Source organism: Salvia hispanica, chromosome 2 (assembly GCF_029641045.1).
Source record: "Salvia hispanica isolate PSC_SH4W2 chromosome 2, Shi_PSC_v1, whole genome shotgun sequence".
In the NCBI taxonomy this organism is placed as follows: domain Eukaryota; kingdom Viridiplantae; phylum Streptophyta; class Magnoliopsida; order Lamiales; family Lamiaceae; genus Salvia; species Salvia hispanica.
Genome location: NC_142693.1, coordinates 55,259,739 through 55,286,526, shown reverse-complemented (window position 1 = coordinate 55,286,526; position 26,788 = coordinate 55,259,739). Strand labels below are relative to the sequence as shown.

General features: G+C 41.0%; 4 protein-coding genes and 3 long non-coding RNA genes across 8 annotated transcripts; 2 read left to right on the top strand and 5 right to left on the bottom strand.

The window, feature by feature from the left end:
• Nucleotides 1-5,404: 5,404 nt before the first annotated feature.
• On the top strand, nucleotides 5,405-6,812 carry LOC125197675 (protein FAR1-RELATED SEQUENCE 5-like). Its single transcript, XM_048096330.1, has 3 exons — nucleotides 5,405-6,309; nucleotides 6,499-6,729; nucleotides 6,785-6,812. Exons 1-3 carry the CDS (start codon nucleotides 5,405-5,407, stop codon nucleotides 6,810-6,812), a joined length of 1,164 nt encoding a protein of 387 aa, XP_047952287.1.
• A 482-nt stretch (nucleotides 6,813-7,294) lies between these two features.
• Nucleotides 7,295-8,251, bottom strand: LOC148932686 (uncharacterized). The gene is made up of 4 exons (XM_089064719.1): nucleotides 8,192-8,251; nucleotides 7,984-8,106; nucleotides 7,756-7,899; nucleotides 7,295-7,663 (listed from the first exon to the last, which is right to left on the bottom strand). The coding sequence occupies exons 1-4, from the start codon at nucleotides 8,249-8,251 to the stop codon at nucleotides 7,295-7,297; spliced, it is 696 nt and encodes a 231-aa protein (XP_088920845.1).
• A 614-nt stretch (nucleotides 8,252-8,865) lies between these two features.
• On the bottom strand, nucleotides 8,866-9,641 carry LOC148932685 (uncharacterized). The gene is made up of 2 exons (XR_016135516.1): nucleotides 9,568-9,641; nucleotides 8,866-9,105 (listed from the first exon to the last, which is right to left on the bottom strand). It is a non-coding gene; the product is annotated as an uncharacterized LOC148932685 (long non-coding RNA).
• A 5,894-nt stretch (nucleotides 9,642-15,535) lies between these two features.
• Nucleotides 15,536-16,826, bottom strand: LOC148932684 (uncharacterized). Its single transcript, XM_089065204.1, has 2 exons — nucleotides 15,746-16,826; nucleotides 15,536-15,540 (listed from the first exon to the last, which is right to left on the bottom strand). Exons 1-2 carry the CDS (start codon nucleotides 16,824-16,826, stop codon nucleotides 15,536-15,538), a joined length of 1,086 nt encoding a protein of 361 aa, XP_088921330.1.
• Nucleotides 16,827-19,142: 2,316 nt separating this feature from the next.
• LOC148932683 (uncharacterized) lies at nucleotides 19,143-19,918 on the bottom strand. Its single transcript, XR_016135517.1, has 2 exons — nucleotides 19,845-19,918; nucleotides 19,143-19,382 (listed from the first exon to the last, which is right to left on the bottom strand). It is a non-coding gene; the product is annotated as an uncharacterized LOC148932683 (long non-coding RNA).
• Nucleotides 19,919-20,443: 525 nt separating this feature from the next.
• On the top strand, nucleotides 20,444-22,405 carry LOC148932682 (uncharacterized). 2 transcript variants are annotated; one of them, XR_016135514.1, is made up of 2 exons: nucleotides 20,444-21,029; nucleotides 21,134-22,405. It is a non-coding gene; the product is annotated as an uncharacterized LOC148932682 (long non-coding RNA). The 2 variants fall into 2 exon arrangements; XR_016135515.1 differs by having other exon boundaries at nucleotides 21,119-22,405.
• A 963-nt stretch (nucleotides 22,406-23,368) lies between these two features.
• LOC148932681 (uncharacterized) lies at nucleotides 23,369-25,808 on the bottom strand. Its single transcript, XM_089065203.1, has 3 exons — nucleotides 25,727-25,808; nucleotides 24,149-24,927; nucleotides 23,369-23,983 (listed from the first exon to the last, which is right to left on the bottom strand). Exons 1-3 carry the CDS (start codon nucleotides 25,806-25,808, stop codon nucleotides 23,369-23,371), a joined length of 1,476 nt encoding a protein of 491 aa, XP_088921329.1.
• Between the last annotated feature and the right edge of the window lie 980 nt (nucleotides 25,809-26,788).

Sequence of the window (26,788 nt, the reverse complement as noted above, 5' to 3'; positions counted from 1 at the left end):
CAAAGACATTAGTAGTAGAACCTTCTGAAAAAAAACAAATCATCAATAATGGAAAACCTACAGAAGAAGCATTTCACACTTGTGGTAGTCCTTTTCACGATCATTGCAGGTTGGCACTATTACAATATGTATATAAATTTGTAACTTGATAGGAAAATGTTGATGTCAAAGTGTAAGTTTTTATAAAATAATGAGTACAGTATAAATAAATTGATTATATAAATGAGATATTTATATGTATGTGGCGATCAAGTTTTTTATCTCGTGCAATTCTTCCTTACCTCTCTGTTGCATATAAATTTTATTAATGTGATAAAACTCACATTTTTAGTTTGAACAAATAATTTATTTAATTTTATTTGTGTTGTTTTAGTGAATGGATTGCGTGTTGATAAGACGTGCAATTTTATACCATTTCCGGGGCTGCCGTGCAGTAGAAGTTCGCCGAATACGTATGAACGTTGTTTAACTGTTTGTCAGCAGAAATTCGGATCTGTCGCAGCTGCAGAGTGTATTAAACAGATTGGAAAAGGAAGTTTCTTCTGTTTGTGTGTTGATTGCAAAGATCCATGAGAAATCTTATGATATCTCAATTGTACAAATTGTGACCGTTCATTGTAAATTGTACGTGGCATGATTTATTAATAAAGATGTGATTTTTCATGGAATAATCAAAAATCCAAAAGTATTTGCTCAAAGATTTGCTCTTAAAAATCTCACCAAACAGCTAAGGAAAAAAAAGAATGGCTTAACCCACAAAAAACCTAGAACAGGCTAAGGGATTGAAGGGAAAGAGATGGAGAATGTGAGTGAAGCAAGAAGCCCAATTGGGACATTAGCTTCTTCTCTAAACCAACCAAGACAACCTGATACAACTCTCACCAATAAACTTTGCATTAGTTTCACAATCCTAAAATCAGTATACTAGAATGCATAGAATGAATAAAGCAATTTGGACTTGATTTTAAAAAAATAAAATAGAGAATAAAAACTCCTAGTAAGGTAATAATATCTTTATTTTATTTTTCAACTATTCCGTGGGCAAAAATGATTATTTTTGAGAATATGGTATGTTATTAAGAATGGGTAGTATTTTGGGCCTTTTGCAAGCTACAATGGAGAAAGTAAGCCCACATTGGCCCAAATACTAGAGAAGGTAAATCCTTGTAGGCCCACATGGTTAAGGCATTTTCAAAGAGAAAAAAGTTTTGCTAGATAAAATTAGTTGATATCAGTAAAATAACGCTGCATCGATCCCATAAAAACCATAAAAATATGTAAACTTTCTATTTTCTTTATCCCATAAAAATATGATTATTTTTATTTATGTAAAATATATGTAAACTTTCTATTTTCTTTATCCCATAAAAATATGAATATTTTCATTTATGTAAAGTTATATCAATTTATTGTTCTTATATATATATATATATATATATATATATATGGGAGCGATCAATTGCTAACTCATCATTTAATTGCTAACTACAACTAATTTAAGGCCATAGGATTTTAGAAAACGTGTGGTCTACAATTTGCCACGTGTAATTTTCGTTTTTATTAATAAAATCAAAAAAAGATAAAAAAAACTCGCCAAATTAGGGTTTTAGATGAAAATGTCAATATAGTGTTTCGGAAATATCAACACAATGCTTTGAGAATGTCAACACGATGCTTTAAGAATGTTAACCCATTGCTTATATTGACATTCTACATGTATTATATTGACATATTTTATATAGTATGTTGATATTTCTGCTTTACGAAAAAATTGAAAAAATTTCGATTTTTTTTTTCAAATTTTGACGTCGGAACATATGCATATATGATATCGTTGGAATCCTTATAAAATTATCTTTAATTTGATATATGTTATATGAATTTAAAGTTTTGGAATTTCTTTTAAAAGTTAGTTATAACTAAACATGTAGTTAATTGACATTAATACCCCTATTGATATTTTATGGAATTAATCCTATGGCTTTATTGACGTATTTTGTTGATCGTATTGATATTTCTTGGTTAATGATCTAGACCCTTAATTTGAATATCTAATGGCTATTATTTAGTTGTAGTTAGCAATTAGGTATTGAGTTAGCAATATAACACTCTCATATATATATATATATATATATATATATAGGATTGTGTTAAAATGACAACACCTCTTAAAGTAACACCATACCACCATTCCTAGCCAATCATTTGTACATGTGGACGAATAATAAGCTGCCATGTGGCAATCATAAAAATTGCTCAAGGGTAAATTTTCACGGACTGCAATATCCAATACACTAGACTGCAATTTTTCCCGACTGCAATATCCAATACGCTAGACTGCAATCTATAGATTGCAGTCTAGCGTTTATACTATTGCAGTCTAGCATATATAATATTGCAGTCTAGCGTGGTGTCACAGTGTCATTTTAAGAGTGTTGTCATTTTAACGCACCCCTATATATATATATAGTTATATATATATATATATATAAAGAGTTGTGATCAATGTCGAACCCTTCTTAAAGACCAAACTAGAGACCAAATTTGGGCCACTCATTTTTCTTTATCTTATGATTATGATTAATTTAGAATTAATTTAATATTTTATTAAATAAAAATGTTTTTAATATATTTTTTTAAATTGTTTTAAATTTTTTTTTAAAATTTTTTAATTTTTTTAAAAAAAATTTTAATTTTTTTTTAATTTTAAAAAAAATATTATAAATTTTTTTTAATTTTTTTTTCACTACATAATGAACTAAATGAATGTATGTTATGAAGTAATTTTTCGCATTCATTATATACTGAATTTACTTCAACTGAAAGATAATTATGTCATAGCATATTATGAAGTAATAAACTAATGAAATGAAGTAGTAAACTAATGAAATGAAGTAATAACATAACTGAATGAAGTAATAAACTAACGGAATGAAGTAATAACATGACTGAATGAAATAATGAACTAATGGAATGAAGTAATAACATGACTGAATGAAGTAATAAACTAACAGAATGAAGTAATAGCATGAATAAATGAAGTAATAAACTAACGGAATGAAGTAATAGCATGACTGAATGAAGTAATAAGCTCATAACAATAACATGACTGAATGAAGTAATAAACTAACGAAATGAAGTAATAACATGACTGAATGAAGTACTAAACTAACGGAATGAAGTAATAACCCTAAACCCAACTGAAAGATAATTATGTCATAACACATTATGAAGTAATAAACTAATGGAATGAAGTAATAGCATGACTGAATGAAGTAATAAACTAACGGAATGAAGTAATAGCATGAATAAATGAAGTAATAAACTAACGGAATGAAGTAATAGCACGACTGAATGAAGTAATAAGTTCATAACATACATTCATTTAGTTCATTATGTAGTGAATATAGTTCATTATTTACTCCAGCAAGTTTTTATCGAATAAAAAAAAATAAAAAAAAATTTAAAAAAATTTAAAAAATAAAAAAAACGTTTTTATTTAATAAAATATTAAATTAATTGTAAATTAATCATAACCATAAGATTAAGAAAAATGAGTGGCCCTAATTTGGTCTCTAGTTCGGTCTTTAAGGGTGGAGTTGTGGTTAATAGGACTCTATATATATATATATAGGGATGTATTCATATACTTTTCCCATCTTTTATACTTTTTCCTTCTCAATCTCTACCATCCATATCAAGATCTTAGGGCCGAAATTAGAGCCTCATTTAATCATTTTTAATCATTAAAAATTGAGAAAATGGCGTTTAGGGAGATTCACATGCACGTCTGTTATGGTAAGTCTTTGATTCACTCCTTCTCAAAATATTGCAGCGATTCCAGACTCAAATATATCTCTCTTCTTCACCGATTAATTTCTCATCATTCTCCATTGAAGGCAATTCTTGTTCTAAATAATCTCACGAAATTTGCATGATTTTGATAAGTCGTTGATAATTATATTTTGTCGGAGCGTCCCCGTAATTTCTTCTACAATGCAAGAAGGTTGTTCGTCTCCAATGGAAGAAGATTATTCTTCAACAATGGAAGAAGGTAATCTTTAGCGAAATCTCTATGAATATTCGGCCCATGTTTCATTTATTCCAAAGGAGAGACACAATCGTTGTTGCTTGTATGTAGGCTGTAGGGTTTTCTGTGCTCGTTTCCTAATTGTATCATTTTTTATTGGTGTTACTGCCACAATCGTGTTCTAGGATCAAGAGTTTAGTTATGGTCTCGGCTAGGGTTTAGAAATCTGGGCGGCCAGGGTGTTATTTGAGTAGATAAAATTAATGTAGATTTAGTACTGTGTAATTTAAAATTTCAATTATATAATGCACGTTTTATAATTCGTAATGCGTTTGTTAGCTGAGACTTGTATTTTGTGATTGTATACAGTGGTTGTTGTTCCTGATTGCTCTTCAGATTTGAAGCCTGTGGTTGGGCAAAAGTTCAAATCATTAGATTTTGGTTTCGTGTTCTATGATGTGTATGCGCGTGCTGTTGGTTTTGATACGCGTAAATCCCAAATGAGGAAAATAGATGGTGTTACTACTTGGTATAGTGTGGTATGCAATAGGGAAGGCAACAAGAAGTCGAGCGAGGATGACCAAGCGAATGCACGGTCTGGTTTTTCGATCAAACGCCGATGGTTATCCAAGCGGTGTGGATGTAAAGCGAGGATATCTTTCAAGTTTTTCTCCGAATGAGGAGTTCCAGGTTATTTTATCGAGGATTTCACCGAGGTTCATAACCATTATATGGTTGAGTCAGAGCATCAGCATTTTATGTCACTCAATCGAAACTTGGAGGACGTACATCACCAATTTATTTTGGATTGTTCGAAGGCTAATATAGGCCCCACACTTACGTTCAATGTTTTGAAGGAAATACTTGGTGGTTTTCAGCTAGTTGGTTGCAACGTTGGGGACATCAGGAATGCTTCTCGAGACATCAAAGCATACGCACATGGTATTGACGTGCAAATGGTTTTGGATGATATGGCTAAGAAGAAGGAGATGTCAGAGGCATTCACATACGAGTACGAGGTTAATGCTAGCAACCAACTGGTTGCTCTTTTTTGGTGTGATGGTTTGATGAAGAGGAATTACCATATGTTCGGTGATATAGTGGCTTTTGACACCACCTATAACACCAATAGGTATGCATGACGTGCATTATAACATTTGAATATGTACATTATTACATGCATTACTATTTTTGTTTTTATGCATTATATGTTTGGAAGTATGAATTATGTTTGCCTTTGCTACGCAGGTATTGTATGATCTTCGCGCCATTCACGAGAAAGGACAATCATGACCAGTAACTTTCGCTGCTGGTTTGGTAAGCAGCGAGAAGACAGGCGCTTTTGCATGGTTGTTTAGACATTTTGTCCAGTGTATGGGGATTGCTCCGAAGATGATCGTTACAGATCAAGATTTGGGCATGAGATCGGCTATTGAAGAGATTCTTGTCGGGACACGCCACAGATGGTGTATGTGGCATATCATGCATAAGTTGGCCAATAAAGTTCCTGGTCGGTTATTGAGGGACGGAGATTTCAAGAAAGAGTTCAATGCCTGCGTCTGGTCGGATCTACTTGAACCCGACGAGTTCGAAGAAGAGTGGAATGGAGTACTTGAACGTTATGGCCTGGAAGACCATGGTTGGTTGAAGACATTGTACGACTACAGGCAATTATGGATACCTGCATACTTCAGAGATTTCCCACTTGGGTCGACGATTAGGACCACCTCGATATCTGAGTCGGAAAACAGCTTCTACAAAAACTTTTTGAAGCCACGCAACAATATTGCCGAATTCTACTTGAATTTCAACCAAGCTTTGGAATTTCAGCGGGATAGAAAAACAAAGTTGGACTACCAAGACGCTAATGCCTTGCCTATATTGGCCACTACCTTGCCGTTCAAGAAACATGCTTCAACGATGTACACAGATAGTATGTTCAAGAAAATACAAGAGGAAATTGTTGAGGGTAATGACAGATGTCGCGTGTTGGGGTTCTCCTCTGTAGACATGGTCGACAACTACAAACTTGGAGACAACCTTCGCAATTCTTACTTTGTTAGACATGATAAGAGTGACGAGTCATACTCCTGCTATTGCAAACTTTTCGGAAGGCAGGGATATCTGTGCAGTCGTATCTTCTTTTTGTTCAGGAACAATGAAGTGAAAAAGATTCCGGATCAATACTGCGCAAGTAGATGGATGAAGACTCCGTTAGTCAAGGCTGTTCATGGTCAGTTTGATGACACTCTACCTACCAAGGCCATCGTTGATGAAAGGTAAAACGTTTCAAAGCAAGGGATTTCGTTGTTCTATGGTTTTCTTCGCCGATTTGAGTCGGACATTGATGTCCTTCGAGCGTTTGTTGGTGGCCTTGAAGATCTTAGAAATTCTCTTCAAGGTGGTAATCCTACAACGTCCGCCTCTGAAAAAAGGTGAATGATTGAACAGTTTTATGGAATGGAAAGGCCCGAAGTTGTCGAGGTCCATCCTCCGGATGTGGTAAAGACGAAGGGGCACGCGAGCAGCTCCGCTAGTCGTCTAATTTCCAAGAGAGAAAAGGCTATCAAGGATGCTACTAGGCCCCTTAGACGGTGTAAGGCATGCGATGAGTTGGGCCATCACGACTCCAGAAATTGTCCAATGCTTAAAGAGCTGGAAAAGGAGAAGGAGCAGCGTAAGAAAGAGGAAATGTTGTTGTATTTTGATTATAACAGCATTATTTTTTTAATTTTTTTTGCATTTTATGTTCAGTATTGAGGTCGATGTCTTCCTACTGTGAACAAGGTTTTGGAAATGATTGGTCATTTTAAATTGGTTTTTGTGCATTATTGTTATCTATATCTTACATTACCATAATGTGAATAACCTTGTATTACATACCTAGTTTCATACATTATAAATGCAGATTTATTACATTATTTTGTTATATGCACTGGTATGTCATTGCATTAGTATCCCGGAAAAGTGCACTATTAATTAATTTACTTACATTATTTGTTTTAATTACATGTTGATTATAGAGATTGTTGTGAAATATTATTTATTCAATAGTTGTGTTCTACATTATTCCCTATATATTTTACATTATTAAGCAACAAATTGTCATTGCTAACTTATGCGCGGCCATTATAAGTTTTTTTGCTGCAAAAATTTAGTACCAAAATATCTAAAACATACCAACCCACAATTTCGATGTTCACCCTTCCAGCATGAGTTATAAAAAAAAACATCTAGTTCATATCCAAATTAAAAACATCTAGTTCACTCGATCCCATAATTCTCGACCCACTTTTCGAAGCTGAATTTAGGCTGTTGATCCATCCAATGCTTCGTGGCTTGTGTTTGGTAGGTCCCAGTCTTCGAGTTATGTGGAGAAATTAGCAGAGCCGTTGCAAACTTCATTCGCAATATTTCCAGACTCTTTGTTCCTTTGGCAGTTAGTCCGCAATCCCAATCTTTCTCCCTCTCTCCAAAGTACGTCTCCATATGCCTCATCACATACACCCCCGTGTCCACCGTGCTGTTGTTGTTCCTCCACGGCATGGTCACGACATGCGCATTACATTTTTTTACCCGTGTCGCCATTTTTGAAACCTTGGACTTCGTAAGTGCTGCTGCAAAGAACTTTTTCTACACCCAAAGAAAACAAAACTTTAACAATTGCATATGATGTTCAATTCGTGGTATATAATGCATAATTGATGGAGTTGAATGTATAGTACCAGCACAGAGGGAGTCTGCCCATATTTTTCTCCGAATGACCCGTGTGTTTCAGCCAAGGTGTGGTCAATGATGTTCATCTTGGAATCTGGAAGATCAAAACAGACCACATACTGATGGGTCGTCCCCCAAACTGGGAAGAAGAACTGCACAACGAAAGGAGCATTACAACACATAATATTATCTCCACTACAACTAAAAATCAACTACATTATTTTACTATAACTCACCATTTCATATTTGTCCCACTGATAGCTGCCCGTTCCAATTGTTTCCTCCAAAACCCTGGTCCAGAACGTATCAAACTGGAATTCTTCTGTCCATTCGGGTTGTGCGTCCACCATTGACTGAATCTGTAGTTTGTTTGTGTTATCAGTTACAAACTTGAAGTTATTATAGTAATTTGACAGAAACATAGAGGGAACGGTGTACACTCACGCATGGTCTTGTAGAGAAGAAAAGCCTAGAAACCGTCTCTGGCGCCTTGTCCTTTTCCATTGTATTCAGGTAAGAGCTCCACGTATCGATAACATCGGGGCTCACCGCCTTGAACGGGGCTAAAGCTTGCAACTCGATCTGCACAGTACTCTTGAAGTTGTCGTGGTAGACAACTGAATCCCTTTACATGTTTGATACGTTAAAACAATTTCACATGTGCCAAAAATAAGAACGTCTAAAGTAAAACATTTACTTGTTCTTATCCGCTGTGCTAAGAACCCAATAGTACAGCTGCTTGTCCACTATGTGTGGCTTTGCCGTCACTCTAACTGCTCTCTCGTTGAATGGAGAACGGGCAGCCAGACTTGGTTTTTTCACTCTACTCGTTGCCTTGTTAACAAAATATAGATAGACATAAATTATAAAAAACACAGCAACAACCATACATGTTACAATTCACATGTCTACTTCTTTAATGTTTGCCTTAACTAAGATTTTTGATACCTCATCCGCACCCGAATCCTGTTGGATGTGTTTCCCTTTCCCTTTTCCTTGATCAACAACCTTCCCAATAACCTTGTATTTAGGACTCACACCTTTTGTCACGACCACAAACTTCCTAATGATAGTGACTGCATCTAAACGTGATTCAATAGCACCTTAGAGTCAAGGGATGAAAAATAATCATGATTTAAAAGAAGAAGCCTAGGACAAAAGTCCCGCAGGTGAAAGTGAAATGGGACAACATAAAGTCAGAGTGCGGTCTAGGTTCACAATCCTTCTAACATAGAATCCTATTACAGCGGAAACGTCCAAGACAAGGCAGTATGTATGGAGACATACTACCCTGGGCTACCTATTGACTTATGCGAGGATTCATGCCCAACACCATCGCCTGCCCGTCCACGTTCAACCTGCACATTTAAAAAGAAACATGCAGGGCTGAGTATTTGATATACTCAGTGAGCACATTGCCAAAAACAGTTTTAATTTTAATTGTCAAGCCACAGTTGAGAGATTCACGGGGTTTTTATTTAAAAGGCCCGAGTCTCTAAATACTTTTCCTTTCATAAGAATTTTGATTGCGCAATCACGTACCATAGATATACCATATCTGAACCTTGTGTGAACCGGGAATGTGGCCACATTCCACGACGGTCACTGGACCGGCCAACCCCTTTTGTTAGCTCACGGTCCCCTTATGTGTACACTAGTCCGAGTAGGGTTTGCGGCCCTACTGGGACCCGAATTCGATTTAACATGAATTGGCATAGCCAAGCAGATAGGTAATCATAAAACAAAACATGGCATGACAACATATTTAAACAAGGATTTCACATTTTCATACTAAAATCACATTTCGAAAGGATGCCCACCTCAAAAGCTAAAGCTCCTTCCGGAAATTCCTTAACTTGGTCTTAGATGACGTTCGAAGACGTCCCTTTAGGAAATAAAAGATACTTAATTAGACTTTTGAAATATCCATTAAGCTTAGACATGAATGCATCCTAAGTGCGATGATCATTTTATTCTTCCTTTAAAATTTTCTAGAAGAGTCCTAGAATTTTTGAATATTAATTAAATCGGTAGATTTAATTAAATTAGAGGAATTGTTCACTTAACTAGAGGGTGCTACCTCACATGCCATTTATTTAAGTACTAAAAATTAGGCTCGAGGTCTATTCATCGTTAGCGTATTATAATTTCTTAAAATTAATCATCCGAGCACTTAAGCTAAGGTCCGGAAAAAATTAGACTTATCTTCGTGGAATTAAATTGCGGACTGTTAATTAATCCATAACATATAAAGGCCCATGATTTAAATAAATTCTTAGTCCATACTTTAAATAATTGGTGGCCCAACCTATTATTAAAGAGGCCCAAAGATTTAATTAGCTTCCTACTATTTACTTCCATTTAGTTAGTGGCCCAAACATTAATTAAGAAAGAGGCCCAAAACTCCCTCATTCCATCGGTCTCTCCCCCTCATTCCATCACAAATTTCCCAAATTCCAAACACCAACCCTAATCAACTTCTCTCTCTTCTTCCTCTCGGCGGTATCGCCGCCAACCGCCATCGTCCGCCGCCGCTTCGTCCTCGTCCGCGGCCGCCCGACGAGCAGGGCTGCCGCCTGCGGCGTCGCTCGGCGCCGCTCCACCCCTCTCCGTTCCCTTATCTTTCTCTTTCTTCCTCCATCGGCGAAATCGCCGCCTCTCTGCCACCGGTGCTCCCTCGTCGCCACCGCGGCTCCGTCTTCCTCTCTTTCTTTCTCTCTCTGTCCCGCTCGTGCCACCGCTGCAGCAGCGAGCGCGGCGGCGCACCGCCGCTATGCACGACCGATCTCCTTCTCCTCCTGCTCGGTCCGCCACTACCGCGGAGTCCGCCGGCATTCTTCCCTTTTTGGGGTCTGTCGCCGCCGCCGTTGTGATAGCACGGGCAGTGGTTACGCTGCCCTGCTTCTGCCCGGAGGTCGCCTTCACAGCAGCCCGGCCTTCCCATCACCGGACGGCCGGAGAGCCCTCCGCCACTGTACTCTCTCGCCTCGCCGTTATTTCGTCAGGTAAGGTTATTTATCATTTTTCCCTCTTTTGTTCTTATTTTCTAAGGTCTTGTCCCTTGAGATTAAAGATTGGTGTTTTAAACTTGTAGCTTTGCAATTGCTAGGTTGTAGTGGATGGATCGGAGCGTGGGGCTGTCCATCGGAGAGCCGAAGCTTGCTGCCGGAAGTCCGGCAGATTCACCTCCTCCAGATAAGTTCTCCAGTTGGCTTAGTCATTAGAGTGTCTACTTACTTCTGTTACTTCATGAATTCAGTGATTTTTGGAGCATTAGTCTTTTTGTTAAGGATGGCTTAGTGGTGGAAGGAGATGTTAATTTGTTGTGTATTTATTGGTGTTACTTGGGCAGATTCTACTAACAATCATATATACACATGCTTGAGAAAAAAAACAAAAAAGAAGAAAAGGGAGGTTTGGGGGAGGGTTTACTGATCTTACTTATGTTGATTGAGGCTTCTAAGTTATAGAGCTTCTATATGATGACATGAAACTTGATTTGAAGGAGAGAAAAGGGGTGGAGGTGCATTACCTCTGGAAAGGTTGAAGGAGTGGCTGTCTTTGTTGAAATTCTCGGCTATGTGCCACTCTTCACTCTCTATCTTGCTGAAAATTTGAAGTGTGGGTGAAAGGAGTTGGTGTGTGGTGTGGAGGGGGATTTATAGGCAGATTGTGTACTCTTGAGCCTTAAATGGCTGCTGCATCGTTTGTTGTCATGCTGCAGAAAATATCACTTTTAGTGATCTCCTTGTCTCTCCTTCATGGCTGCAAAACTTGCATCTTTATGAGTAACTAGTACTAGTTATAAATTGGGGTTTGTTGGGATTTTGGCAGAGATTGAATCTGGACTCTTTGGCTCCTTTCTAGCTATTCTTTTGGTGGTCTATGGAGTAGGTACTCGTGAGAAATAAATGGCTGATGTGTAATAGTTGTTGCAGGGCTGACTTGCCTTCTATGGCAAATCCTTGGTCCTCTATAACTAAAGGAAATGTTGTTCTTTTCTTCAATTAATAGCCCCCTTTATTTTCTTTTGTTTCCTAGCCACTAAACTTGTTTTTTTTTTTTTTACTTATTTTGTAGGTGAAAGAAAAGGCTTGGCTGCCTTGCTGCTGCTTTGAGACGTGGGCCATGCTATCCCGGGCTCGACGGCTCGTTCGGATATGGCGCGGTGGTAGTGCGGCGTGGGCTCGGGAAAAGAAATCCAAGTGCAAGCTACCCTAGACTTTATTTCCTTGAGCTTTCGGTTCATTCAAGAGTATTGTAACATTAATATCCCATCTCATCCTTTTGTAAGACCATCATGAACTTCCAAAGAAACAAATTTTTGGGCATTATGTGGACCTTTTCTTTCGGGAACACTTGAATAGCATTCCTTTTTTTATTCCGCAGCGTACATTAGTTGGTTTAGTTCGTTTGATTATTTCTTTAACTTTTACTTTGCAATTAACACTATTAAGTTCATCAAAGGCTCGAGTTCCATTTATTTTCACGAAACAAGAGAACGATAGATTTCTAGTTCGACGTTAACATATATGAAAAGATAATAAAAGAAGCGGGTGCTACATTCTACCCTCCTTAAAGAAAATTTCGTCCCGAAATTTTGCTTATGTTACTCAAACAGTCCTGGGTACTTTTCTTTCATCTTGTCTTCCAATTCCCACGTAGCTTCCTCGTGACTATGATGTTTCCATAGAACTTTCACCGTTACAATAGATTTATTCCTCAATTCCTTGACCTTCCTATCCAAGATTGCCTCTGGCTTCTCTTCATAGCTTAAGTCTGGTTCCAACACCATCTCCTCTTGGTGGATTATATGTTTTGGGTCGAACACATATTTCCTCAATTGAGACACGTGAAAAACATTGTGCACGTTCCCGAAACTCGGTGGGAGTGCCAATCTGTACGCCACAGGACTCACTTCTTCTAAAATTTCATAGGGTCCGATGAAACGTGGTCTTAGCTTGCCCTTGACGCCGAATCTCGTAATTCCTTTAGACGGGGATACTTTCAGAAAAACTTTGTCTCCCGCCTTGAACTGCAGATCGGTTCGGCGAGCATCTGCGTAAGACTTTTGCCTATCTTGAGCTTCCTTGATTCTCTCACGGATCTGGCGGACGATCTCTATCATCTCCTCTACTGAATCCGGTCCCAGCGTCTTTCTCTCACCGACCTCATCCCAATAAAGCGGTGATCTACACTTCTTCCCATACAGTGCCTCATATGGGGCCATGTTTATGGTTGCCTGATAGCTGTTGTTGTACGCAAACTCTATAAGTGGCAATACTGGCTCCCATTTTCCTCCGCGGTCGAGCACTACGGCCCTCAACATATCTTCTAAGATTTGGATTGTCCTCTCAGACTGCCCATCAGTCTGTGGATGGAATGCCGTACTGAAATTTAACCTGGTGCCTAGCTCTCGCTGCAAGCTTATCCAAAACCTAGAAGTAAATTTTGGGTCACGGTCTGATGTGATCGTCACCGGTACTCCATGTAACCGTATGATCTCTTGCACATAGATCTGAGCTAGCTTGTCCGATCCGTAAGTGATACGAACTGGTACAAAGTGGGCGCTTTTGGTGAGGCGATCTATAATCACCCAAATAGCAGTATTCCCTCGTTGTGACTTTGGCAATCCTGTCACGAAGTCCATTGCAATGTGCTCCCATTTCCACTCGGGAATTTCCAGGGGTTGCAATTTCCCATAGGGTCGTTGATGTAGAGCCTTCACTTGTTGACATGCTAGGCACCTTTCTACAAACGACGCTATGCTCCTCTTCATGCCATCCCACCAAAAATGCTTCTTCATATCTTGATACATTTTTGTACCTCCTGGGTGAGCGGTATAGGGTGTCTCATGCGCTTCGCTCATGATCTCTTTTCTAAGAGCCTCGTCATTGGGCACGCATATTCTCCCTTCAAAAGTGAGGGCGTTATCCGCTTCTTCGCGGTAACTCACCTCTTTTCCTGTCCTCACCTTAAGTCGAATTTTCTCTAATGCTTCATCACTCCTTTGAGCTTCAACAATTCTGGCCCTTAAGTCTGGTTCAATCACTAGAGTGGCGATCCTACTTTCCACCGTCTCTGGTGCTCCCACTATTTCTAGCCGCATCTTGGAAAATTCTCGTATGAGCTCCTCATTCTGTGTGAGGAAAGTGGCCACTTGGGGAATGGTCTTCCTGCTCAAGGCATCTGCCACTACATTAGCCTTGCCTGGGTGGTAATTTATGCCACAGTCATAATCCTTGACTAATTCGAGCCATCTACGTTGTCGCATATTTAAATCCTTCTGCTCGAAAAAGTACTTAAGGCTCTTGTGGTCCGTGAAGATCTCACATCGAACTCCGTAGAGGTGATGTCTCCAAATCTTCAGGGCATGTACCACTGCTGCTAATTCCAGATCATGAGTGGGGTAGTTTAACTCGTGTGGCCTGAGTTGGCGTGACGCGTATGCGATCACCTTGCCATTCTGCATCAATACGCATCCAAGTCCGACTTTTGAAGCATCGGTGTACACTACATAGCCTGCTTCTGGTGCTGGCACGGCTAGGATTGGTGCGGTGGTCAATTTTTCTTTTAATAATTGGAAACTTGCTTCACACTCCGGCGTCCAATTGACCTTAGCTCCTTTCTTGAGCTGTTGAGTCATTGGTCTGGCTATTTTAGAAAATCCTTCAATGAACCTCCGATAATATCCAGCCAAACCTAAGAAACTTCGAATTTCACTCGGTGTTGTCGGTGACTGCCAACGTTGTACTGCCTCCACCTTGGCAGGGTCCACTCGGATCCCATCTGCCGTTACTATGTGTCCGAGGAAATTCACCTCGTTGAGCCAGAACTCACACTTGCTAAACTTAGCATAGAGCTTCTCGGCTCTCAACGTCTCTAAGGTGGTTCTCAGATGTTCCTCGTGTTCCTTCTCGTTCTTCGAGTAGATGAGTACATCGTCTATAAAGACTAGGACGAACTTGTCCAAGTATGGGTGGAACACGCGGTTCATTAAGTCCATGAATACTGCCGGGGCATTTGTGAGTCCGAATGGCATTACAGTGAATTCGTAATGGCCGTATCTGGTGCGGAATGCTGTCTTGGGTACATCGTCATGTCGGACTTTCAGTTGGTGATAACCTGATCTCAAGTCCATTTTCGAGAATACACCAGCCCCTCGAAGTTGGTCAAACAGGTCGTCAATCCTTGGTAGAGGGTACTTGTTTTTGAGCGTCAGTTTGTTCAACTCTCGGTAGTCGATACACATTCTCAATGTTCCGTCCTTCTTCTTCACGAAGAGCACTGGTGCGCCCCATGGTGACACACTAGGTCGGATGAAGCCTAGGTCTAGTAACTCCTGTAGCTGTATTTTGAGTTCTTCTAACTCTTTAGGTGCCATTCTGTATGGTGCCTTCGATACTGGGGCCGATCCTGGTTCGAGATCAATTGTGAATTCTAATTGCCTGTCTGGCGGCAATCCAGGTAGTGCGTCTGGGAAGACATCTGGGAATTCTCGTACCACTGCTACATCTTCAATCTTACGGTCCTCTTTCTCTTCTCCATTCAGGTAAACGAGGTATGCCGGGTATCCTTTCCTTATCATAGTGGTTGCTTGTAGTGCAGAAATTATGGACTTTCGTCGCCTCATGGAGATTCCGTGGAAGATTGTGGGTTCCCTTCCTGGGTATTGCAGCGAGATCTGCCTTTCCTTACAAAGAATGGTAGCGTAGTTTTCGGCTAACCAATCCATTCCCAATATGATGTCGACGCTCCACATCAACATCACATGCAAATTGTGAGCCACTAACCTAAGGTTTCCCATATTGAATTCTACGTTTGAGCAAGTTCGTGTGATGTCTATAAGGCCTCCTACGGGTGAGGACACCCTCATCTTATGTTTTACTTCGTCAGTAGGCAGTTCTAAGGTATCCACACAAGGTGCTGATATGAACGAGTGTGATGCACCAGTATCAAACAAAATGGCTATAGGTATGTTGAGGAGAGTTCCCATACCTGCCAGATTGCCCTGCTCTTGGTTCCCTGGCTCCGTCTTAGGCTGCCTCTGTCTCAGTGCAAAAGCTCTGGGCTGAGTGGGAAGCCTCTGCCGTAACTGCCGCTGGTGTTGCGGAGCTTGGGGTAGGGCCGCTTTTCCTTTCGGCTCAGCTTGAAGTGCCCGCAGTTGTGGACGCTGCCCTTGGTAGTTCTGTCTCCCTCTGACTCCAGCGTTCCTATCCGGGCATTCTCTGGAGAAATGTCCGCCCTTGCCACAGTAGAAGCACCTATCAGTCCCAGCCTTGCACTCCCCATGATGATTCTTCGAGCACTTGGCACAGGCAGGGGCTCTAGGTCGGTACTCCATCATCTGATTTGGAGCAGTTTGCCTTCCACTATTCTGCGGTGGCTTCAGAGCAAGTTGTGGTCTCTTAATTTCATTTGGAGCACGATCTCCATCCCACCTCCTTTTCTCTCGGAAGTTTTGCTGTTGTTGGGGTGGTGCTGCGGCAACAAGTACAGTTGACTTCTCTTTGGGCATGGCTGCCTCAATGTCCAAGGCTCGACTCAATGATTCAGGGTACGACAACCCTCCAAGGCTTGCCAAGGCCATCTTTATTTCGTACCTCAGACCGGCACAAAACTTCTCAGCCATCTTCTCATCAGTATCGACTTGGTCAGGCGCATAGCGAGACATGTCGCAGAACATTCTATCATACTCAGTAACGGACATCCGTCCTTGTTTCAGATTATAGAATTCCACTTCCTTAGCCTTACGGTAACTCTTCGGGATGTACTTGTCATACATTCCAGTTTTGAACTCATCCCAAGTCATTTGAGCCAGTTGTTCCGGTGTTAAAATTTTCTTTCGTGCCTCCCACCAGAAATCAGCTGATCCTGTCAGTTGGAAGGTCACACAAGTCAAGCGTTCCTGATCGTTGCAGTGCAGGAAGTTGAAGATACGTTCCATGGCGCGTATCCAGTTTTCAGCCACAACTGGGTCCCCTAAACCATTGAAAATCGGAGGGTTTTGTCTCAGAAAAAGTTCCTCTACTCGCCGCTCCTGTGGAGGTGGAGGCGGCGGAGGAGGTGGTGGGGTCATCCCTCTTCCCGCTCCATTTCCTCGTGGTACATTTTGTGGCACCTCGCCATTCCTTCTTGGCCGTCCGGCACGTCTCCTTGGTGGCATTCTGTTCTAAGGATAACAAGGTTAACATGGATTTATACTCGTCGAATGTCATGATCGCAAGCATTAGGTTCATTAAATGCACCATTCTTTTGAACATAAGGAGTAAGATCAATAAAAATCGAATAACATAGCCAAGAAACATCACATGTCATAAGTTAAGGGAAAAATTGCCTCTAGCGAGGACTTAAAATCTGATACATGTGAGGGCAATAAGGAAAATAAGAAAGCTCCTAAAAGGTTCGATACATGGAAAGAGAAAACATGATGCTAAACTACTACGATAAACACGCCTGAGGCCTGCTCAATCAGTCCTGCTCAGAGTCGCTGCTGATCCACATCGGGTCGCCATGACTAGTCCCCTGATGGGACGTCTCGATCGGAGGCACCGGCTCCTCGGGGTGCTCCGGCACTGCCACCGGCTCTGATGGCCCCGGGGCTGCCACTGGTGCAAAGGGAATATCGGTCCCGGCGGCCAACTCTCTGCGCATACGCCAAATGCGATGATACAGCTCGCTGAAAGAGGTCAAATCTATCGGTTGCTGGGACAACCGTAGTGTCTCCGGGTGGGGCTCCACCGGGGGTGAAGGTATCTCTGGTGGTGGTCCGGCTGGTGGTGGGGGAATGAACTCCAACTCCAAATCAGCGAGGCCGCCAATCTGTGGCTCCTCCTCAGCGGAACCATCCTCCTGCATCTCGCCCCACTCCAAAACTTCCTCGGGCTCCTCATCCGAGTCCTCTTCACTGACCTCATCGTCGTCTACGCCCTCTTCCTCCGAGTTCTCGTCGTCATCCTCATCTGCCGCGCTGCTCCCCACAGACCCGGTCTTATCACTCGAGTCGGGCGTAACCTCTACTCGGCCCCTCTCGCGGGCGGGAGCTCGAGACGACTGCCCCTCCTCGAATACTCCGCCTGCACCCCGCATTAGGGCCAAGAGTGGCAACCTGCGGAATCTCTCGCTTCCGGGCGCCTGCGTCTCTGGTGGGGGCCCATCACCGAAGTGGAAGCACCCTGCTGAGACCGCACTCAGGAAGCCGGGCATATCCCCAATAGGCTCATACGTGGGAGGCGGGGACGACGTGTACAACTCGGCAGTGGCCGTCATCCAACTCTGCCACTCCTCAGGAAACAGACCGACGAGCCTCATGATACCCTCATAGGGCTTCACCCCATGACAGTTGGCCTCCTCCCATAACTTCGCGTAGTGTGCCACGAATTCCGCCAGCGTATCCCCATGGCAGCGGCGGTAGGACCGGAAATAGCGAACCACTGCCTCGGAATCCGCGCCAGCTCGGAGCGGCCTACGATGGGTGTAGCGCTGTCGTGCCATCTGTACGAAAGAATGGGCTCTCAAAACGCGAAAAGAGAGAATAAGGTATAGAAGTAATATGCATAGTGAAATATATATAGTACTAGCCGTCGTATCGATAACCTATTAGGGTTTTTCTCCGATAGGGTAGATCGTATTAGCATTCGTTTTGAGTGACTCGTGGGCCCCTCATAATTTTTGGACGTTCTTCCTCTTTTTAAACGTAAAGGTCGTAATACAGTACGCCGTAGTTCGCATTTAAAGTTCTATTTTCAAGACAAGTTAGGGGTTCGCCCTATCTTGCATCTTTCCGTTGATTTCATCGCTCTTGGAAGCGGTGTAAGAGTCGTCATTCACGACTATTCGTTCATAGATATTCTAGCCTAATGTACCTCCTTAGGCGTTCTAGGTTTGCATGCATTAGTCATTTCGTAACTTTCTAAAAACTTCCTCGAGCTATCATCATACTTCACATAATCAGGCATGCATAACTAATAATACTTTAGCATTTGTAAGACGTCCTTATGCTTAACATTTTAAACTTGAAATTCTTTGGTTCGTAGAAAAATGAAATTTACATGCTTTTCCTTGAAATCCTTGAATATTTTTGAAATATCTTTAAAAGAAATCATTTTCCCTTTTATCAAATCCTTTCGTAAATAACGGAAAATTTTCTGGTAAGAACTTCTTTCTTACCTCATTGCTGCGGTTGAACGTGACGAGTCGAGGTGTTGGGTCCTTTAACTTTCCATTTAAGTCATGTTCTAGCCTAGTGCTATCATTCTAGACTAAGGCTTGAAGGAAGGTTCTTGGGTCCAGAGCGAAAGAACGGTGCTCTGATACCACTCTGTCACGACCACAAACTTCCTAATGATAGTGACTGCATCTAAACGTGATTCAATAGCACCTTAGAGTCAAGGGATGAAAAATAATCATGATTTAAAAGAAGAAGCCTAGGACAAAAGTCCCGCAGGTGAAAGTGAAATGGGACAACATAAAGTCAGAGTGCGGTCTAGGTTCACAATCCTTCTAACATAGAATCCTATTACAGCGGAAACGTCCAAGACAAGGCAGTATGTATGGAGACATACTACCCTGGGCTACCTATTGACTTATGCGAGGATTCATGCCCAACACCATCGCCTGCCCGTCCACGTTCAACCTGCACATTTAAAAAGAAACATGCAGGGCTGAGTATTTGATATACTCAGTGAGCACATTGCCAAAAACAGTTTTAATTTTAATTGTCAAGCCACAGTTGAGAGATTCACGGGGTTTTTATTTAAAAGGCCCGAGTCTCTAAATACTTTTCCTTTCATAAGAATTTTGATTGCGCAATCACGTACCATAGATATACCATATCTGAACCTTGTGTGAACCGGGAATGTGGCCACATTCCACGACGGTCACTGGACCGGCCAACCCCTTTTGTTAGCTCACGGTCCCCTTATGTGTACACTAGTCCGAGTAGGGTTTGCGGCCCTACTGGGACCCGAATTCGATTTAACATGAATTGGCATAGCCAAGCAGATAGGTAATCATAAAACAAAACATGGCATGACAACATATTTAAACAAGGATTTCACATTTTCATACTAAAATCACATTTCGAAAGGATGCCCACCTCAAAAGCTAAAGCTCCTTCCGGAAATTCCTTAACTTGGTCTTAGATGACGTTCGAAGACGTCCCTTTAGGAAATAAAAGATACTTAATTAGACTTTTGAAATATCCATTAAGCTTAGACATGAATGCATCCTAAGTGCGATGATCATTTTATTCTTCCTTTAAAATTTTCTAGAAGAGTCCTAGAATTTTTGAATATTAATTAAATCGGTAGATTTAATTAAATTAGAGGAATTGTTCACTTAACTAGAGGGTGCTACCTCACATGCCATTTATTTAAGTACTAAAAATTAGGCTCGAGGTCTATTCATCGTTAGCGTATTATAATTTCTTAAAATTAATCATCCGAGCACTTAAGCTAAGGTCCGGAAAAAATTAGACTTATCTTCGTGGAATTAAATTGCGGACTGTTAATTAATCCATAACATATAAAGGCCCATGATTTAAATAAATTCTTAGTCCATACTTTAAATAATTGGTGGCCCAACCTATTATTAAAGAGGCCCAAAGATTTAATTAGCTTCCTACTATTTACTTCCATTTAGTTAGTGGCCCAAACATTAATTAAGAAAGAGGCCCAAAACTCCCTCATTCCATCGGTCTCTCCCCCTCATTCCATCACAAATTTCCCAAATTCCAAACACCAACCCTAATCAACTTCTCTCTCTTCTTCCTCTCGGCGGTATCGCCGCCAACCGCCATCGTCCGCCGCCGCTTCGTCCTCGTCCGCGGCCGCCCGACGAGCAGGGCTGCCGCCTGCGGCGTCGCTCGGCGCCGCTCCACCCCTCTCCGTTCCCTTATCTTTCTCTTTCTTCCTCCATCGGCGAAATCGCCGCCTCTCTGCCACCGGTGCTCCCTCGTCGCCACCGCGGCTCCGTCTTCCTCTCTTTCTTTCTCTCTCTGTCCCGCTCGTGCCACCGCTGCAGCAGCGAGCGCGGCGGCGCACCGCCGCTATGCACGACCGATCTCCTTCTCCTCCTGCTCGGTCCGCCACTACCGCGGAGTCCGCCGGCATTCTTCCCTTTTTGGGGTCTGTCGCCGCCGCCGTTGTGATAGCACGGGCAGTGGTTACGCTGCCCTGCTTCTGCCCGGAGGTCGCCTTCACAGCAGCCCGGCCTTCCCATCACCGGACGGCCGGAGAGCCCTCCGCCACTGTACTCTCTCGCCTCGCCGTTATTTCGTCAGGTAAGGTTATTTATCATTTTTCCCTCTTTTGTTCTTATTTTCTAAGGTCTTGTCCCTTGAGATTAAAGATTGGTGTTTTAAACTTGTAGCTTTGCAATTGCTAGGTTGTAGTGGATGGATCGGAGCGTGGGGCTGTCCATCGGAGAGCCGAAGCTTGCTGCCGGAAGTCCGGCAGATTCACCTCCTCCAGATAAGTTCTCCAGTTGGCTTAGTCATTAGAGTGTCTACTTACTTCTGTTACTTCATGAATTCAGTGATTTTTGGAGCATTAGTCTTTTTGTTAAGGATGGCTTAGTGGTGGAAGGAGATGTTAATTTGTTGTGTATTTATTGGTGTTACTTGGGCAGATTCTACTAACAATCATATATACACATGCTTGAGAAAAAAAACAAAAAAGAAGAAAAGGGAGGTTTGGGGGAGGGTTTACTGATCTTACTTATGTTGATTGAGGCTTCTAAGTTATAGAGCTTCTATATGATGACATGAAACTTGATTTGAAGGAGAGAAAAGGGGTGGAGGTGCATTACCTCTGGAAAGGTTGAAGGAGTGGCTGTCTTTGTTGAAATTCTCGGCTATGTGCCACTCTTCACTCTCTATCTTGCTGAAAATTTGAAGTGTGGGTGAAAGGAGTTGGTGTGTGGTGTGGAGGGGGATTTATAGGCAGATTGTGTACTCTTGAGCCTTAAATGGCTGCTGCATCGTTTGTTGTCATGCTGCAGAAAATATCACTTTTAGTGATCTCCTTGTCTCTCCTTCATGGCTGCAAAACTTGCATCTTTATGAGTAACTAGTACTAGTTATAAATTGGGGTTTGTTGGGATTTTGGCAGAGATTGAATCTGGACTCTTTGGCTCCTTTCTAGCTATTCTTTTGGTGGTCTATGGAGTAGGTACTCGTGAGAAATAAATGGCTGATGTGTAATAGTTGTTGCAGGGCTGACTTGCCTTCTATGGCAAATCCTTGGTCCTCTATAACTAAAGGAAATGTTGTTCTTTTCTTCAATTAATAGCCCCCTTTATTTTCTTTTGTTTCCTAGCCACTAAACTTGTTTTTTTTTTTTTTACTTATTTTGTAGGTGAAAGAAAAGGCTTGGCTGCCTTGCTGCTGCTTTGAGACGTGGGCCATGCTATCCCGGGCTCGACGGCTCGTTCGGATATGGCGCGGTGGTAGTGCGGCGTGGGCTCGGGAAAAGAAATCCAAGTGCAAGCTACCCTAGACTTTATTTCCTTGAGCTTTCGGTTCATTCAAGAGTATTGTAACATTAATATCCCATCTCATCCTTTTGTAAGACCATCATGAACTTCCAAAGAAACAAATTTTTGGGCATTATGTGGACCTTTTCTTTCGGGAACACTTGAATAGCATTCCTTTTTTTATTCCGCAGCGTACATTAGTTGGTTTAGTTCGTTTGATTATTTCTTTAACTTTTACTTTGCAATTAACACTATTAAGTTCATCAAAGGCTCGAGTTCCATTTATTTTCACGAAACAAGAGAACGATAGATTTCTAGTTCGACGTTAACATATATGAAAAGATAATAAAAGAAGCGGGTGCTACACCTTTTACGGGTTGTGTTGTTATCACGATTCCCTTAAGTGGTGCTGCAGTGTGTTCCTTTAACAAGGAAAAAATCAAACAACCGAATAATGCATGACATCAACATAATAATGTATCAAATAAGATCTTTAATTAAGATATCCAACCACTTTTTGAATGTCCAACTGTTTTCCCTTGCCTCCCTTAGACGCGCCCTCCCTAATAGGTTGTTTTCTCTTGGTAACCGGGGCGTCAGCGCTTTTCTCTTTGGTTTTCTGATTAAAAAAATATATGACTTTAACAAATAATCAATATAATGCAGCCAGACAGACATTTAATGTAAGAAAAAAATGTCAATAATGTAAATTTACCATTACACTGCTGAAGTATTGCTGAAGACGTATTTACCTTGAGGGTCTCCTGAGCGGCTGCATTCTTTGATGGTGCGTTTTTTTTCTCGGCTTTTGTCTTAACCCTTGAATCCTCCTCTTTTCCAACAACATCTTCAGCAATCGGATTAGAACCCTGCACACAATGGGAGAGCTATTCAGAAATTATAATAATGTACATAATTACAAGCACTAACGGCTATAGTTTCTACATACACTACCTCAGTGTGCGAGATTGGTGGATTTTCAAGTCCATCACCACCAGCAGCTTCGTGAATGATACCAGTGGTATCATTGCCTATCGGCTCGTGCATTTGGATGTCCTCTACCAGGTCATCAGCAGTAGGATGGTCACCAACTGGCACATGTTGGGGTATATCATCATTAATCTTAACCCCTGAACCACCAACACCTTATGTCCTCTGTGTTGACTGTGTAGTAAAGGGGTCAGGACAGTCAAAACCCTCCAGCACAAATGAAGGCCTATCGAATCCTCTTGTTATCGTCTTCTTTTTGTCATAGGCCGCCATCATTTTTTCCATCTCTGCAATCCACTCTGGACTGTACTCCTCTTCGTCTTCCCTTGCTTGAGTCAATTGTGTAACAATTTCTTCATCGTGAACCTCTCTCTCCTCCTCTAATCCCAACAACTTCTTTCCTATCTGACTCCCTACGCGGATGCATTGATCCTCCAGCAGTTCAACAGGTATCAATTTGAAATCCTCTACCCACGTCGTGATGGCGTGGCCCATTAGCACGCTTGACGCGATGAACTTATCTCGAATACGTTTTGCTCTATTCGTGTTTGGTGCTGCACCATCACCTCTGTTTACAGCCTCCATCCTCCTAGCTTCCTCATCCATCAAATACTTTTCTTTATCCACACGTTCCTCCAACCTCCCAGTACCAAACTGGTGACGCTCGGCATCCTCTCGTTGTTTGAGGGTTTCTGTTGTCCAACCCTTTATTGTTGGCCAGGAACGGCTGACACGCCTCCGTATGTGAACCACGCGATCCACATACGCACACTGACAATAAACACAGTTCGGAAAAAGGTTAGATCAACTAGGAGTAATGCATACTTTAACTGAATAATGAAACATGATCAAACATAAAACAGATCAATAATGCATGTTATTCTGTGTAAGTAATGAATGTACATTATATACTAATACAGTAATTGTTTCACTTACCAACAAAAAGTGGATAGGTCCCGTAAAATACACGGTTTCACCTCTGTCCCAGGTAGGATACGTGGCCTCCAAGACGGATAAGACGTACCCACACCAATTAAAATTTCTAATCTCATCAACGTCGTTGATGAAATGTAGAATTTTGGGCTTCAGATTTCCGTCGGCTGGTGTCTCAATCACTGCATTCTCTAGCATGAACATAAACATGCGCTTGAAATCGGGCCCACCATTCACCTCCACCGTGATCAGTTTGGCAATGTCTCCAGCCGTCATTTTGTACTGACTCTTGCCACACCTATCCGCAACGTAGTCATTGAACTGGAACTCAGTTTGTTTATCGACGGGCCTTGAGATTGGTGTGGGGCCTCTAGGAAAACCTAGGGTCAAGTGGACGTCCTCCTCATCAAGTGTCAATGCCCCACCCCCACACAACGGAATTTGGCACCTAGCTAGATTAAAGGATTTTAAAACCCAGTAGGCAATGTAACCTGGGATTTCCTTGACGTTGAAGTGGAGTATAGCGCCGAAACCAAGGTCATGCACGGCCTCCTTCTGCCGTGGAGTGAGGCCTTTCAAACAATTGAGGAATTCTGTAGTGCTGTGACTATATAAGTGGTCAACATTCTTTCCTCTCTGTTTCCTCTTGTCGGCTTCTTGATCTGACGTACTAGCCTTGGCCGTATTCCCTTCCATAAGTCTTTCCCGGAATTTTTGCACAATTGCTATTGGAATAACATCATCAACTGCATCGTCAATAGCCAACCTTAGCAGCTTGGATGCTGGAGAAAAAAACAGTAGTCAAATCAATTACTGCAACACAATAACTTTCTAACGTGCACATCTGATAATGTTAACAGAGCATAGAATAATGCTTAATTTTAACCTAATAATCCAGCATATGTGCATAATAATGTTACAACAAAGGACAACACTTCAAGCAACACTTGAACAGAGATTTAATAAACTTATAATGCAAATAATAATGATACAAATGCACAACAAATACTTAATGATGCACCAAAATAAAAGACAAGATAGTTTCAATAAATGATAATAGAGCATAGAATAATGCATAATTTCAACGTAATAATCAATATTACAGAACACATACATCAATAAAGTTCAAATCCAACCAAATAATCCAGCATATGTGCATAATAATGTGACAACAAAGGACAACCCTTCAAGCAACACTTGAACAGAGATATAATAAACTTATAATGCTAATAATAATGATACAAATGCACAAAAAAACTGAATAATGCACCAAAATTGAAGACAAGATACTTTCAGACCGTACAATAATGTTAAAAGAGCATAGAGTAATGCATAATTTCAACCTAATAATCAACTAAATAATCCACATACATCAATAATGTTCAAATCCAACCAAATAATCTAGCATATGTGCATAATAATGTGACAACAAAGGACAACACTTCAAGCAACAATTGAACAGAGATATAATAAACTTATAATGCTAATAATAATGATACAAATGCACAAAAAAAACTAAATAATGCACCAAAATGGAAGACAAGAAACTTGCAGAGTGTTAAAATGGCGCAGCATTCTCACCTTCGGTATGCGTCGGCTGACTTTTGTATGGGCGACCTCTTTTCGACATCCCAACACTAACAAAAACAACAACAGAAACCATTTTAGATTTTACACCGAACGATAGCTCATTCGTTTACGGAACCAACAAACATACAACCTATACCCAAACCTAAAGCAAAATCGACAAATTTAGGACGAATTCAACCCAAAAAACTAACATCAAACCAAATACAATTCAGAAACCAACAATAAACATCCAAATATTCATAACCCATCTTCTAATGCTCACAATTCCACATTTTTTCAAAGAAATCAGACTAAAAATCGCGACTTTATAAGCTTACCCTTTATGAAAATCGGAGATGAATTGTTGTCCGACGGCGCCCGCGAACTAAAATCAGAACTTTGAGACTCGCAATCGTCCACCCACGGTCGATTTTCACAGTGAGAATCGAATGAGAGACTAGTTGTCGGCGGCGGCTAGGGTTTGAATGGGTTTGAAAAGGGAGAGAAGTTGTTTTGATTGTGGTTTGACGTGATAGAATGAGAGAGAGTAAGAAGTTGGAAGGTCTATGAAAAGCCCGCTTAATTATCGGACCTTCCGTTTTGAAACGTGTTCCAGACATTACATTTTTACTATTATAACCTCATAATGCAATACGGGATTAAATTCATAAATCTAATCTTGACCGTCCACTACTCTAATCTAATGGAAGTGATTAAGAAGGAAATAGTATCTTAAAGGTTAAAAGGAGCTTAATGCTCCCCTATATATATATATATATATATATATATATATATATAGGGTCTTGTTAGGTTGAGATTATTTAGCTAAATTGAGAAATGAGATGCAATATGGGCCACTAATCCACAAGATTAACAAAAGGTCAACAAATACCATATTATGTCAACAAGGGGGTATAATTGTCTTTTCATTAAATTGTGTTTGAAATCATTTTCTAAAATCTCTCTAAAACTCTAGCTGCAAAGTCTTCAAATCTTCAACATTCAAATCTTCAAATCTTCAACATTCATATCTTCAAATCTTCAACATTCAAATCTTCAAATCTTCAACATTCA

Excerpts from the sequence above, each read along its gene's own strand:
- LOC125197675 (XM_048096330.1), top strand. The coding sequence starts at position 5,405 with ATGGGGATTGCTCCGAAGATGATCGTTACAGATCAAGATTTGGGCATG. Across the intron at positions 6,310-6,498 it reads AAGGCCATCGTTGATGAAAG|GCCCGAAGTTGTCGAGGTCC; the intron begins GTAAAACGTTTC and ends TGGAATGGAAAG. Across the intron at positions 6,730-6,784 it reads AAGAAAGAGGAAATGTTGTT|TATTGAGGTCGATGTCTTCC; the intron begins GTATTTTGATTA and ends TTTTATGTTCAG.
- LOC148932686 (XM_089064719.1), bottom strand. The coding sequence starts at position 8,251 with ATGGAAAAGGACAAGGCGCCAGAGACGGTTTCTAGGCTTTTCTTCTCT. Across the intron at positions 7,900-7,983 it reads AGTGGGACAAATATGAAATG|TTCTTCTTCCCAGTTTGGGG; the intron begins GTGAGTTATAGT and ends TTCGTTGTGCAG. Across the intron at positions 7,664-7,755 it reads GGCAGACTCCCTCTGTGCTG|AAAAAGTTCTTTGCAGCAGC; the intron begins GTACTATACATT and ends CTTTGGGTGTAG.
- LOC148932684 (XM_089065204.1), bottom strand. The coding sequence starts at position 16,826 with ATGACCCCACCACCTCCTCCGCCGCCTCCACCTCCACAGGAGCGGCGA.
- LOC148932681 (XM_089065203.1), bottom strand. The coding sequence starts at position 25,808 with ATGGTTTCTGTTGTTGTTTTTGTTAGTGTTGGGATGTCGAAAAGAGGT. Across the intron at positions 24,928-25,726 it reads TCAGCCGACGCATACCGAAG|CATCCAAGCTGCTAAGGTTG; the intron begins GTGAGAATGCTG and ends TTTTTTCTCCAG. Across the intron at positions 23,984-24,148 it reads GACCTATCCACTTTTTGTTG|TGTGCGTATGTGGATCGCGT; the intron begins GTAAGTGAAACA and ends GTTTATTGTCAG.